Source organism: Lepisma saccharinum, chromosome 13, assembly GCF_977018435.1.
Source record: "Lepisma saccharinum chromosome 13, izLepSacc3.1, whole genome shotgun sequence".
In the NCBI taxonomy this organism is placed as follows: domain Eukaryota; kingdom Metazoa; phylum Arthropoda; class Insecta; order Zygentoma; family Lepismatidae; genus Lepisma; species Lepisma saccharinum.
In genome coordinates, this window is record NC_139241.1 from 50,873,620 (window position 1) to 50,887,224 (window position 13,605).

Below are 13,605 nucleotides of genomic sequence, written 5' to 3' on the forward strand. Positions count from 1 at the left end.
TAATTTTTCAGTTTTATCTACTTTGTTCCAAAGTTGGTGTTACCTTTTGCTTTTCCACAAATGTACCTAAAATTAAACCTTCATTATGCTTTTAACTATACGACGTACGGTTTTAGAAGGGATATTGGGCAGGAGCATGCAGAGCCTGTCCGTGGTGAGCAGCCAATAACAGGAGTGCAAAGTTGTACAGTTAAGAAACTGCGGCACACAAGTTAAACACACTGTTCTGTATTTTTATTGAACACAATAAGTTTTCATAATACTCTCCGATAAGACATTTTGAACCTGACTGTCTAAGTCCCATAAATTTCCATCACCTACAGCAGGAGTTATTGTTTCTTGAAGAAACACTGGGAAACAACATGTCTCATCACACACACAATGATCCTTTCATTTTCCTTCCATCTGTTTTTTCCTTGCCACCACGTTGTTGTGTCTTGGGAAAACATTGGGTGTTAAATATACACATTGACCCTTCATTGTCGTGTGTATTCTGAAACATTGCAAGTCTGAGTCAGTTTGAGTTCAGCATTTTTTTAATACAGGCAGTGTAAATTTATTCGCTTATCGTTTACTCATTCGCCACAAAAGAACAGTTGTGAGAGGAATATATACTTGTTTTGTTGAATATTGGACACATAGCAAACTCTCTGAATTTTCCTTCCCCTAGCAGTTAGTTTGGCAATGGAGCAGTAGCACTTGCTGCGTATTGGCTGTAAAAGCGTACACGGTATATTATTATAATTTTAATTAGTAGGCCAAATGTCCTATGCCTGTTCGCCGGCCCCGTGGCAGAGTGGTTAGCACATTGTGCTACAATGCCAGGTGTCCCGGGTTCGAATCCTGGCCTGGACTTTGATATTTGTTAGTGTCCATTCATCAATTTGATCATATCATCACCCATTCCCAACTTCGCAAATTAGCCAAAAGTGACACAAGAAGCGAAGTAAAATAAAGCAAATCAATCAATCAATCCTATGCCTGTTCGTGACAGTGTCATTCATTAAAAAGGAAATTATTTTTCATTATTGCTCATGTGACAATTACCAATGTTACAACTCCCATGTGACTGTAGGAGACAGCTTGATCTCTGTCAAAACCTGCCACTTTGTTCGGTAATCAAATGTCTGTTGCACAACAAATACCAATGTTCAATGTTACGATTCATGTGCGATGGTAGATGTGCATTTGATATCTTGTCATAACCCCGTCACTTTGCTTGGTGATGCAAAACGTTCCAATAGAAGATGAAAAATTATGGGAAACATCGATTTACACCAGGTTTTATGTATCTGTTGGAATTATTCCATTTTGGAATAAAATTTTGGAAAACATGCATGCCACACAAAAAATAAATATGGTACATTTTATTTTTTCTGGGCAAAACACCAGAATGTTGGTAATTTTCATTTTTTTTAAGTGAAAAAAGTGTTGAAATTCGTTAAAAAGGCCACAATTTGCATTTTATGCGAAATTCGAATTATTTTGCAATTTCTAATGCATGAATTTTTCACTTGGAAAAGGTGGGAGAAGACCTGGCTTCCCTTCTGTCTGTATATTTGAACTTAGAAGGATAAGGTTTCTAAGGCACAGTACACAGGGTTCTTGACTATATACAGCATTCTGAACTACTTAACCCTAGAAAGCTAAGGCTTCTTCAAATTGATGACATGTGAATACAAAATGGTATCCCCCACCTTCTTTTACCACATGATGCACTTGGCACTCTCAGTACCTTCAATTGGCCTTGAACCATGGAGGAGTGATACTGACTGGATTGAATTGCTGTCCAGTTGGCAAATTACAAGGTTAAAATGAAAAACCCATGATTCGTCCTCTGTAACAATGCTGTCTAGGATTGCGTTTCCAGCCCTATGGTACCGGAGTAAATGCTCAAGACTGTATCCCATACGGTCCTCCATATGCTGTGGTGTGACCTGTCTGGGGACCCGTCTCGCTGACACTTTGCGATACCCAAGTTCTTCATGGATGATGGTGTATGCACTGCCATATGAAATGCCCACTGCATCCACTGTTGTTTGGATTGTTGACCACCAGTCCTCCTGAATCAATGCCTCTACAACGTCAACATTGCTCTGTGTGTGGGATGTGCGAGGTCGTCCAGAACAGGGTTCATCGAAGACATTTGCATGTTCTACGTTGAACTTTGCACAGCAGTTACAGACATTTGTGAATGTTGTGCACATGTCACCATATCTGCACACAACTCATGATAGATTTCAGGTGGTATCTCTCCCTTTGACCACAGAAACCGAATCACACTCCGTAGCTCAACTGTGTCGAACGTCTCAAGCGCAGCTGCAATTTTGATACAACTGCCTCTCGGTGTGCACGAGATGCACACACCTGCCATCTCGTGGAAGGTGGTGAAATACATGTACTTCCAAATGTATATTTCAGTTTTTGTGAATACATTTCCATTTGGCTGCAAAAAAATTACTCAAATTACTTTTTGATATCCCCTCATATTTGATATTATTTTGTCTGCGTAGTCGTTCTAATGATGCCTTCGCTTTAACATTACCAAGTTTGCCACATCTATTTTTTGTTCGACAAGGAGAAAATTAATTGTATTTTGCAAAACAAAACTAAAAAATGTGGTTTTGCTGCTTTAGACAACTTGTGGCACAACATCAATCTATCAAACTTCCGAATAACCTATGATAACCATGAAAAGAAATGAGGATGATAAAAATGTATTGCAACCATTGTTTGAAAGCAGTATGTAGAGAATACCAAACAAATTGCTGTTTCACATGTAACTATTAACATTAAATCATGTCAAGACTTTTGTGTTTGTTACTAATTCTATCAGAAACAAACTGTTATTTCCCAATTTTAATTGCCAATAAAACTATTCATATCAAGCAAAAGAGTAAGGTCATCAAATTGACTAAGCCTTAGCTTTAGTGTTCCTGATTTTACACCTTAGCTCTCTAGGATTAAATTTGTTTCAATTTCCAAGTATCGACATTGATATTGGGCCAACTCCAATTGCCGCATTACTTGGTTGAGCCACGTGTTGTGATTGAAGTATTAACAGATTTCTGATTGCCCATTTGTTGTGTGTATTTGACAGGCACGCCTTCGAATGGTGCTAGCGTACCTTTTTGCTCAGCTGATGCTTTGGGTGAGGAATCGCTCTGGTGGATTGCTAGTCCTGGGGTCATCAAATGTCGATGAAGCGCTCCGAGGATACATGACCAAGTATGACTGTTCCAGTGCAGATGTTAACCCCATTGGTGGAATATCGAAAACTGATTTGAAGAGGTTCCTTAGATATGCAACAACCAAGTGAGTTTTTAAGAACATATAATATAAGTAATAGTGTTGACTTATTTTTATTATTAAGTCTGTGTTTTAATACAAAGGAAAAAAAAGTGCAAATAGGCAGGAATTTTCACTTTTCTCAAAGGTTACTTTTTCAAAACGTTTGTTAATAATAGTAATAATAGTAACAATGGATATATTGTTTTGTTATTCGAGTATGTAATACTTTTAGAGGTATACTAATGAACAAGAAAGACAGAAGTGAAATATCGTGTATAGTTTTCAAGAAATGGCACGTTAATTGCCGCCATGTGGTTGAAAATCAGGGCTTAGCCCCCATATCCCCCCCCCCCGGACCCTTAATGACCCTTAATTGTCACATGTTGCTTAAAGTGTTGCTTTTTGTTCATTATGAAATAATTTTTTTTTAAAAAAAATGCCATGGTTTAGGAGTTGTAGCGATTTATATTAATCTATCCCATAATTTATGTGGAAAACAAATTACTTTTTTCAATCCCCACTTGTTAATAATAGCAACAATGAATATATTGTTTTGTAATTCGAGTATGTGATGCCTTCATGTGTATAGTAAGAAACCAAAAAAGACAGAAGTGAAGTATCATGATGTGTAGTTTCCAAGAAATGGCACGTTAATTGCTGCCACTCGGAGTTGGTCGAAATGTCAACTGTCCATTCTCAATGGAAACTCCAGCATGGTCAAAATATTGACTTTCTGCTACCTAAATGTTAATCAATATTAGATTTCCTTTAACACATTCTCATTGTATGTATCAACCTATTAACATCAAAATAATTATTATTATTAGTATTGTATGTGTATTGTAGAAGTGGGTTCATATTTCTATTTTCAATATGAAAAATCTTTAAAAGTACAGTAAAATCTCGTTAATCTGGACCCCGATAAGCTGGACTTCGCTTAATCTGGACAGGCAAAAGGAAGAGAAAAAGCAGAATGCAAGGTTTTAAATGTGGCTAGAAGTCAACAAGAGAACTTCCCAAAGAAAAGGCAGTCCACCACTGATGAAGTTCTGTTTCCCTCAGACTTTGTACTGTACTGTATAGTGTATTTAGGCCTATGCCCTTTAAATACACCATAATAAACATGTTGTGTTGCTATAAATGGATTTTTAATGCACTTTCTTTTAGGTTATTTCAGTTAATCCAGACTTTCGTTAAACTGGTCAACTGATACCCCCATTAGTCCGGATTAATGAGGTTTTACTGTATGTCTGAATTTTCACTTTTTCAGACTATACAGTTAATTATTGGCAATTGTAGTATAGTTTTTCTGTAACAAATTCTGAAACATATTGTAATTGAAAAATATGTGACCATCTCTTATAAATGAACTATAAATAAAATTTTAAAAGTCTGCCAAGTAATAGAATGAAACCTGTTATGTATGGCCATGCAAATAAACCTAGATTGGCCAATACCTATAGAGTCCTTATTAACCAGAAAATTCCTTAATGTACTGGTACTGTATTATCAGATTCCAGCTGCCAGTATTAGAAGATATAGTAGGAGCTCCTCCGACAGCTGAGTTGGAGCCCCTGGCTGCAGGGAAATTGGTCCAAACAGACGAACAGGACATGGGCATGACGTATGATGAGCTGAGCGTCTACGGAAAGCTGAGGAAACAAAACTCCTGCGGGCCGTACTCAATGTTTTGCAAGCTCATTCACACTTGGAGGGATACTTCCACGCCTGAAGAAGTATGTAGACTTGTTAGTGATGGTCTGTTACGAATATTTTTAGAGGATAGTGAAAATAGATGTTTCGAATTCTTTAAATTCAGGTACTCATGTTTTAATAGGAAAATTACTTAAAACAGCTTCACGGCAAACGTGAGTATCTGAATTATCTATTACCGCGTCTCTCTTTCCCATAATACGAGGCATATTTTTAAAGTAAGTACCGTTTTGAAGTTCCGCCGCTGCAGTGCTGCGGTCGGTGTCCCGTGCATGCGCACTGTGTACCTACATCTGTTGGCAAGCCACGGATGCCATTGCGGCAACAATCGATCCTGTATATATTTGCCTTTGTGTATTTAAAATGCCTTCACCGATTGAGATTGAAATACACGCTGTTATTTGTTTTCTTAGTGCTAAAGGCGTGAAAGCAGTTGAAATTCACCATCAGATTTGTGAAGTGTACGGACAAAACATTATGAGTGATGGAATGGTACGTAAATGGGTAAGAGCTTTCAAAGATGGCCGAAAGAATGTTTATGACGAGGAACGGAGTGGGCGACCCTCAGTGATCACTGTCGATTTGGTGCAGAAAGTCGACGAAAAAGTGAAAGAGAACAGAAGCTTCACGATTTCTTCGTTATCAGAGCAGTTCCCTGAAGTTTCAAGAAGTGTTATCTACGAAATTGTTACTGAACGCTTAAAACTATCGAAAATTGTGCTCACGATGGGTACCAAAAATGTTAACTGAGGCGCACAAAAGCAAACATTTAGGTAGCACCTTGACTTCCCTTGTCAAGATCTCACCTCTTCATTTGGCTCGGAACTATTTGATCATCCTCCATACAGCCCCGATCTAGCACCCAGTGACTACCACGTGTTTCTGCAACTGAAGAAACTCGGAGGTCAGCGCCACGATAACGACGATAGCCTCAAAACGGCCGTGTTGCAGTGGCTGTCAACTCAAGCGGCAAACTTCTATGACGATGGAATATAAAAGCTTGTTGTTCGATATGATAAGTGCCTTAAAAGTGGTGGCAATTATGTGGAAAAGTAGATAAAAGTGTGCTCTTTCAGTTAACAATAAAATTGTTACAAAAAGTTTACTTGTTTTTTGTACATATCAAAACGGTACTTAGTTAAAAAATACGCCTCGTATGAAAACAAATTAAAAGTAGGACATGAATTTTTCATGCTTTTTAGTGTGTATTTTCTCACTTTCCATCATATTTCCAACTTCAATGGCAGAGTGGTTAGTGCAGCGCTAGGGATCCCAGGTTCGAATCCCAGCTTGAGCATGTATATTCATTGTGAGTGTTCTTTGTAATACACTGCAGGTAAACAAGACTCAAATGCATGGATCAAGCCAATAGAATCCTCTATGAAAGTTTGTCTTCTGTGTCTACTCATGCATCCATCTCATCTAAACACCATTCACCCCCATCCCATTGATTCTACTCATCCTGATTTGCTGAAAATAGCTGAAAATCAACATTGAATAAACAAAGAACCCGTGTCTTTCATTACAAATGTCGAATTTTTCAAAAAATGAGAATTCTTATTCAAAATTAAGGAGTTTTTAATACAGTCCAAATGACCAGACAAGCCTAAATTTCCAAGCACCTTAAGTGTGTTTTAAGTGTTGTTCTTTTTGTTAATGAAGTTATCAGCAAATTTTCAGAAAATAACGAGATTTTTAAAAATATATTTTATGTAAAATATATATTGTTCAGTATGTGTTCTGATTGTATAAACACATTCATAGTAGCACTAATTAGAATCATAGGCACTAGCATAATATTTTCATTAAAACATTTAGTGTTGAGGGATCTTGCTGACAAGATCATATATATTTTTTTTGTTTTGAAAAAAAAAAGGAGGCTTTATCAGGCCAATGAAAGTTCCAAGCAACAAATGGAGGGGATGAGACCATTATTTCTTATGTAATTGGACTATTTCACTTCGTTCCCTAATGTGTTAACATGCTGACATGTTTTCTTCATTGGTTGTGTTACCTATATCTGGCTGCAGAATAATTTGCTCTTTCATAATTTTGAAAAGAGGTTTTCATGTAAATTAGGCTCAGAAACCTACAGAGATGAAATAGAGAGGGATTGTTGTTTTTCAATCCTAACTAAACTGATATGAAGGCCTTTTTCCTCCCCACTAAGAGGGTGTGCTCACACCCATGATTAAAACTATAATTTGATCTTTTAGTGACTGAACTTTTTATCTTTATATAGCTCTTGTAAAAGATGCTTGTGTATGTATTGCATAATAATAAAAAGCTTCAGTCACTAAAAGGAAAATGCATAGTTTTAATTTGTGCTACTATGTAACTTGCCAATACAGTTTTCTCTAGGCTTTGTGTACAAATTGTCAATCCTTTGCAGGTAGCTCAGAAGGTTAAGCACTTTTTCCGCTGCTATGCCATTAACCGTCACAAAATGACTGTTCTGACGCCATCTTACCATGCAGAAAGCTACAGCCCTGATGACAACCGTTTTGATCACAGGCCTTTCCTCTACAACCCAAAATGGACGTGGCAGTTCAGAGCCATAGACAATCAGGTACGTTCAGATAGTGTTGCTATTTATGTATCCGGAATAATAAACAAAAAAAAGTATTTATAATTGAAAATGGTTTTATTGTTTTTCAAAATATTCTCCATGATAATCGTTGCACTTTTGCATACATTTGAACCAATTCTCTCAAAGCATTTTGTCCATTCCGATTGAGGTATCTTGAAAACGCATTTTGAATGCATCAATCGCTTCTTCTGGCATCGAAAATCATTGACGTAGCTTTTTCTTCACGTACGGGAACAAAAAGGAATCATTGGGTGCTAAATCAGGGCTATACGGCAGATGACCCATCAATTCAATGTTTTCACCGGTCAAATACTGAGTTGTTTGGACCGATGTGTGGGAACTCATATTGTCATGGTGAAGAATGATCCTTCGTTGCTGGTTGTTTTTTCTGATTTCCAAAAAGACTTCTGGCAAAGAAATGGTTGTGTACCATTCAGAATTGACGGTTCTACGATTCTCTAGTGGCAATGTAGTCACATGTCCATTTTTCCCGAAAAAACAGGCGACCATTTGCTTCGAAGTGATTCTTGCACAAACAACTTTTGTTGGGTTTGGCTCTTCTTGGAACACCCACACCGTCGACTGCTGTTTGCTTTCGGGCTCATATGCATAGATCCAAGATTCGTCACCTGTGTAGATGTTATACACGGCTTTTGAAGCACCACGATTGTATTTTGTGATGATTTGTGTGCACGAATCGACACAAGCTATTTTTTGAGCGATTGTCAAATTATGCGGGATCCAATGCAAACAAATCTTCTTCACGGCTAAATGTTCATGCAATATCTTATGTATGCTAGTCATACTAATGCCTAGGGATGCCTCAATCTCACGATATGTCACATGATGATCTTGCATTATCAGTTCTCGCACAGCATCAACGTTTTCTGGCACAACAACCAATTTGGACGGCCTTCTTTAGATTCGTCTGTGAGCGAATGACGGCCACGTTTGAATTCACTAAACCAGTGATATACATTGCTTTTAGATGGTGCTTCATCGCCAAAAGTCGAAGTGAGTTGATCAATGCACTGTTGTTGAGATAATCCACGTCGAAAGTCGTAGAAAGTCATTGCTCGAAAATGTTCTCGAGTTAATCCCATTGTTGGGCTCCGATGAAATTTTCAAGTCCCTGTAACAAACAAAAATAGCATCCTTAAGCACAACGTTCTGGGTACATATACCATAGAAATGTCCAACTTTACAATGGATATATTAGATGTTACCTCAGTTCCGGATACATAAATAGCAATCCTCGTACAGGGTTAACATAAATTATGTTCCCATTTTGAAACAAAAACTACATTTAATGGAGTTCAGGTTCAAAAAATTGGTACAGATGGAAAACTTTCATTGGCCCACCTTGCAGCCATGTAGCTACAGTAGTGAAAATGACTTACATCAAAGAAGGCAGAGTTTGCAGAGTTCGCACATATCCAGCCTGTTGTCAAATTCCTACGAGACATGTTGCACGAGGTGTGGCAGAAAAGTAATGAGACTGGCAACACTGTGCACGAATCGAAGATGCTGCTGCCTTCCTCTTCACATAACAGTTAGGTTAACCCCTGCTATTGACTCAGTACAAGTTTGAACTTGCTACAGTCGCTACGTGAGTGTTTAGAGCGTCTGAAGTGAAGTTTTGTTTGTGAAGTGCATTACAAAAATCGACTGGCAAAAAGTTTGAGCAACGTTTTGCCATCACATTTTGTGTAAAGCTTGACAAATCTGCTACTGTGACATAAAAAGTTACGAAGTGCTTATGGAGAACATTCCCTATCCAGGGCACAAGTGTTCAGATGGCACAGGTCCCTTTTAGAAGGCTGAGAACAAGTGGAAGACGAGCCTCATGTGGGAAGACCTTCAACCTCAGAAACTGAGGACAATGTGGAGTGTGGTCTCTTGTTAGGTCAGATCGTCGATTGAAGTTGAGAATGATCAGTTGTGAGTTAAATTTGAACTGGTTTACCATCCATCAAATTTTAGCACTTGGATGCTGCAACACAACAATGCCCCATGTCTCACGGCAGTCTCCATCAATGAATTTTGGCAGAAAAAGCATTCCTCAGGCTCTGTATTCACCTTATCTCAGTCCCTGTGACTTCTTTTTATTCCCCCAGCTCAAAAACCACTTGAAAAGGTGCCATTTTGATACTTTGGATAATATCCAGAAGAGCGTAACTGACGACCTAAAGGGTATTCCAGTAGAAGCCTTGCAGCACTGCTACGAACAATGGAAACAACTCCTCCGTCGCTGTGTAGCTGCCCAAGGGAACTATTTTGAAGGGGATAATCTTCATTTGTAAAAAGAATATTATCCAGGGATAAAAGATAATCAGTCTCATTACTTTTCTGCCACATCTCGTACATGGGAGCATATCATAATTGTTTGGTGCTCTGATATACACTCACCTGGTCTGTGTTAAGAAAACCCAAAGGTGCCCTGCTGTTTACTTTTCTACCTGCAGCCAGTCTGTGGGCTTCTTACAGATACACTATGACCAGCTTCTTATTGTATGGCCTTTAGTGTCATTTAATGTTATTAATATTCCTCTTTGAAAAAAGGCCCAGAGATTACAACTAAAATCAGTCCAATAACCAAGCAGAAAAATCAACATTGGTTCTAGCCACTATTCAAATATGAGAGTATTTGTAATTTAACCTAACCTCAAACAAGATTCCCACAGGGTGGCTACTCACTGGGAATTCCTTGAATTCTGGGAATTTGTGAAAGCGTCGGCCCCCCAGTCCCTCGTTTCTATCTGGCCCTCTGGATTACTTCCTGTCTTAATCCCTCAATCTCTCCTTTCACCTCACCCTGGGTGCCAAGCGAGCAGATTATATTTGCCCCGGAATTACAAAAGGAAAAGGGGGGTTTCACATAACAATTTATATTTTTATGTCCCTGGTTCGTTTACACATATACAGCAAGTGAATATACAACTGGTTAAATGGACAGTACCGTTGTTCTTGAAATCATAACATTCTCGTAGGATATATTGGTTTATTATACGTAGTTATATATATATATTACAGAGCGTTTCCATGAGTGTCTTGCATAGACCAAATTACCAAATCTCTAAATCAATATAATTGCGCACCTATGGCATAACCATCGGCACTTCCTTTACCACAGAGTTAGCATAACTATCTCCGCGGGCCTATCCTCAGCTTAAACGCCTTCACTCCTTCCCTTGGGCATCAATTATTCAATACGGAAATATCCACATAATCAAAGCTTTTTCTAAAAGGGGACTTGGGACAGCAACAGGGGCTGGCATAACCAGATGCTACAGTATTATATCCAGTCTAGCCACCATACGTGGACTAAACTTGAGGAGACGTTCCTCTTTCATCGATCAATGGGGAAACACTGTTTTTTTTGCTAAAGCCCACTGGCTCTTTTTATAGTCGGGGTAAACGTCCGTGGACGTGGACCCCATAGCATTGGAAAATTCCACTGCCAACGGTCTTTTGTAAGACAGCTAGCTCCCCCAACCGAGGAGGTAAAAAACAGGGGAATCTAACATCCAGCAAAGCACAATCCAATAAGCATATACACTTACATGCAATAATAACATAAAAGTACACTCATGGAAACATATTACTTAACCGTACACCTTGTAGCTGGCCAGCAATTAATTATTACAATATACCAAAACCAGTAAAGGTCAATCCGACCGTTACATAGTTCCCCCCTTCACGAGGAACAAGAAAAAACAATACACTCAAAACAAGATTACCATATTTACAAAATCATCCAACACAATTACACAATACCCACTAAAGTATTCAACTGTTCTCAGAGTATCTGAAAAATGAAATGGTCACTAGTTCATTCACTTTATCACATTGTCCACAATGTTCACAGATTCACCAAGCTACCTCTTCCTTGTGAAGTCCGCCACTGAAGTATCCTCTCTAGAATGAAGTCTTCCTGACAGCATCTTCCTTGAAGTTGGTTTTCTCTGGTTCCTGGTTTGACTCCCCAACGAGTCCCTGGTTCGACTCCCAACTGAGTCCCTGGTTCGACTCCCAACTGAGTCCCTGGTTTGACTCCCAACTGAGTTCCTGGTTTGACTCCCAACTGAGTCCCTGGCTTCGACTCCTGACCGAGTCCTTGGCTTCGACTCCTGACCGAGTCCTTGGCTTCGACTCCTGACCGAGTCCTTGGCTTCGACTCCTGACCGAGTCCTTGGTTCGACTCCTGAGCGAGTCCTTGGTTCGACTCCTGAGTGAGTCCTTGGTTCGACTCTCCACCGAGTCCTGGTTCGACTCTCGAATCTAAATCCACAATGTGTCTTTCTGTTTACAACTTGGAGACACGCAAATAAATAAACAGTGTTGTGAAAATGAAGAAAATGGGGGTAAGTTATATACATATGAAAACTAAATAAAAAATAACAAATAAAAGAAGATCCGCGGTCTGCTATTATGACAGCTGGGATTGCTGGCTAGGCGGCCCGATGGCAGTCTTCCTAACCCTCATTAGGAGCTTGTCGCGTGGCTCCCCTCAACCTTTTGCTGTCCCTCCACCTCGCAGCAAAAGCTTATGGTTTATGGCTGGACAACTGGCCTGGTTCACCTTCCACAATCAGATAATCCTTCCTATTCTTTGCCCTGAAAGTATCTTCTTTAATCCTTCCAGACATTAAACATGGACCTGAGTGTTCCGCTTCATGTTCACCATTAACGCCACACAATCTGCCAGATATAGTGTGCTCTTTCAGCTACACCTTGTCTCCAATGTGAAATTTACATGGCCTACGTTTGATCTCGTTCTCTTCATCCGGGAACACCTGAAGTAAGGCTGGGCTCGTTTTCTTGTATTTCAGTCTCACTTCTTCTGTCTTCCTTTTGCTGGAAACAGTACAGGGAACGCAACTTCTGACGTAGCGAGCAGTATCTCGTGTCATTCCTAGCCACGAATATTTCTCCTTGATTTTTGACAAAGTTTTCTGCTTCCCATTGTGACCTGCAAATTCAGAATCGTGATGTGACGTAAATATTTGAGATTTCAAACTCAACGGGACCCATATCTTGGCTGTTCCCTTAGAATCTTGCTTGCAGACTATCCTCCTGCACAAAACTCCCTCCTCATCCAAAAACGACTGATTAGCGAACTTAGAAACTTTCTCCTTATACTTCTTACTCCAAGAGAAATGCTTTTCCTTCAGTTGCTTCTTTATATGAGATAACAAACTGTCTCTCATTTGCTCTGAAACAAGCGATGAAGTTTTTTGTAGCCTCTCAGAAACCAGTAATTCATCCTTTTCATTGTCCTCTAAAGCAAAAGGCAACAATGATAATGAATGGTTCTTCTCGTTCGTAGAAATGGAATTTTTTCGAGGAAATTTGCATTCCCTTTTTATTCCGTTCCTCTGTTTTCTCTTCACCTCTTTCGAGATTTTCAGAGAGCATAATGCACAAGCGTTTGCAGTCTTCTGAACTTCGAGTCCTTGGGAATCCACTAATTGGCCCGTATCCTCATTCGTAGACTTCCCGCTATTCTCCTGTGCATGTGTGTTGCATCCATCCAGGCTCGAGGGATCTGACAAGTTATTCCTTTCCTGTACCACGTTATTTCTCTGCATAACTGTAACAGCGAATTCTCGTTTACATGCACGCTTCGAGAACGTGTAAATCACGTCGCTATCCTTGAACGACCATCCGTTCTGCTCAATGTGCAAAATTATCCCACTCTGCTTCAAAAAACCCCTTCCAATGATTGTCATGGAAACAATTCTCAAGGATGATAAATTTATGCTTAAATTTCATGTCATTCATACAAACAGTAGCATACATCTCGCCCTTCGATGTAACGCTGCCCACAGCTAATGAAATGTTCCATTTTCTCGTCTTCATGAATTTATTTCCATCCCTCTCTAACAACTTGGCTGTCTCCAAACTTAGCGTAGAAGCTGAAGCTCCCGTATCTGCAAATAATACAAAGCGTTTGTTGTTAATCTTACATTGAATGAGAGGTTTGAGGTCTTGCTGAAAACAGCCTTCTC

General features: G+C 39.3%; 1 protein-coding gene across 2 annotated transcripts in view; it reads left to right on the top strand.

The window, feature by feature from the left end:
* Positions 1-13,605, top strand: part of Nadsyn (NAD synthetase) — a 68,066-nt gene that overhangs the window by 39,395 nt on the left and 15,066 nt on the right. For both annotated transcript variants that reach the window (XM_083134165.1, XM_083134166.1), the window contains exons 11-13: positions 3,101-3,315; positions 4,805-5,027; positions 7,397-7,573. In XM_083134165.1, the coding sequence (XP_082990291.1) occupies positions 3,101-3,315; positions 4,805-5,027; positions 7,397-7,573 (615 nt within the window). The remainder of the gene's footprint in view (positions 1-3,100; positions 3,316-4,804; positions 5,028-7,396; positions 7,574-13,605) is intronic.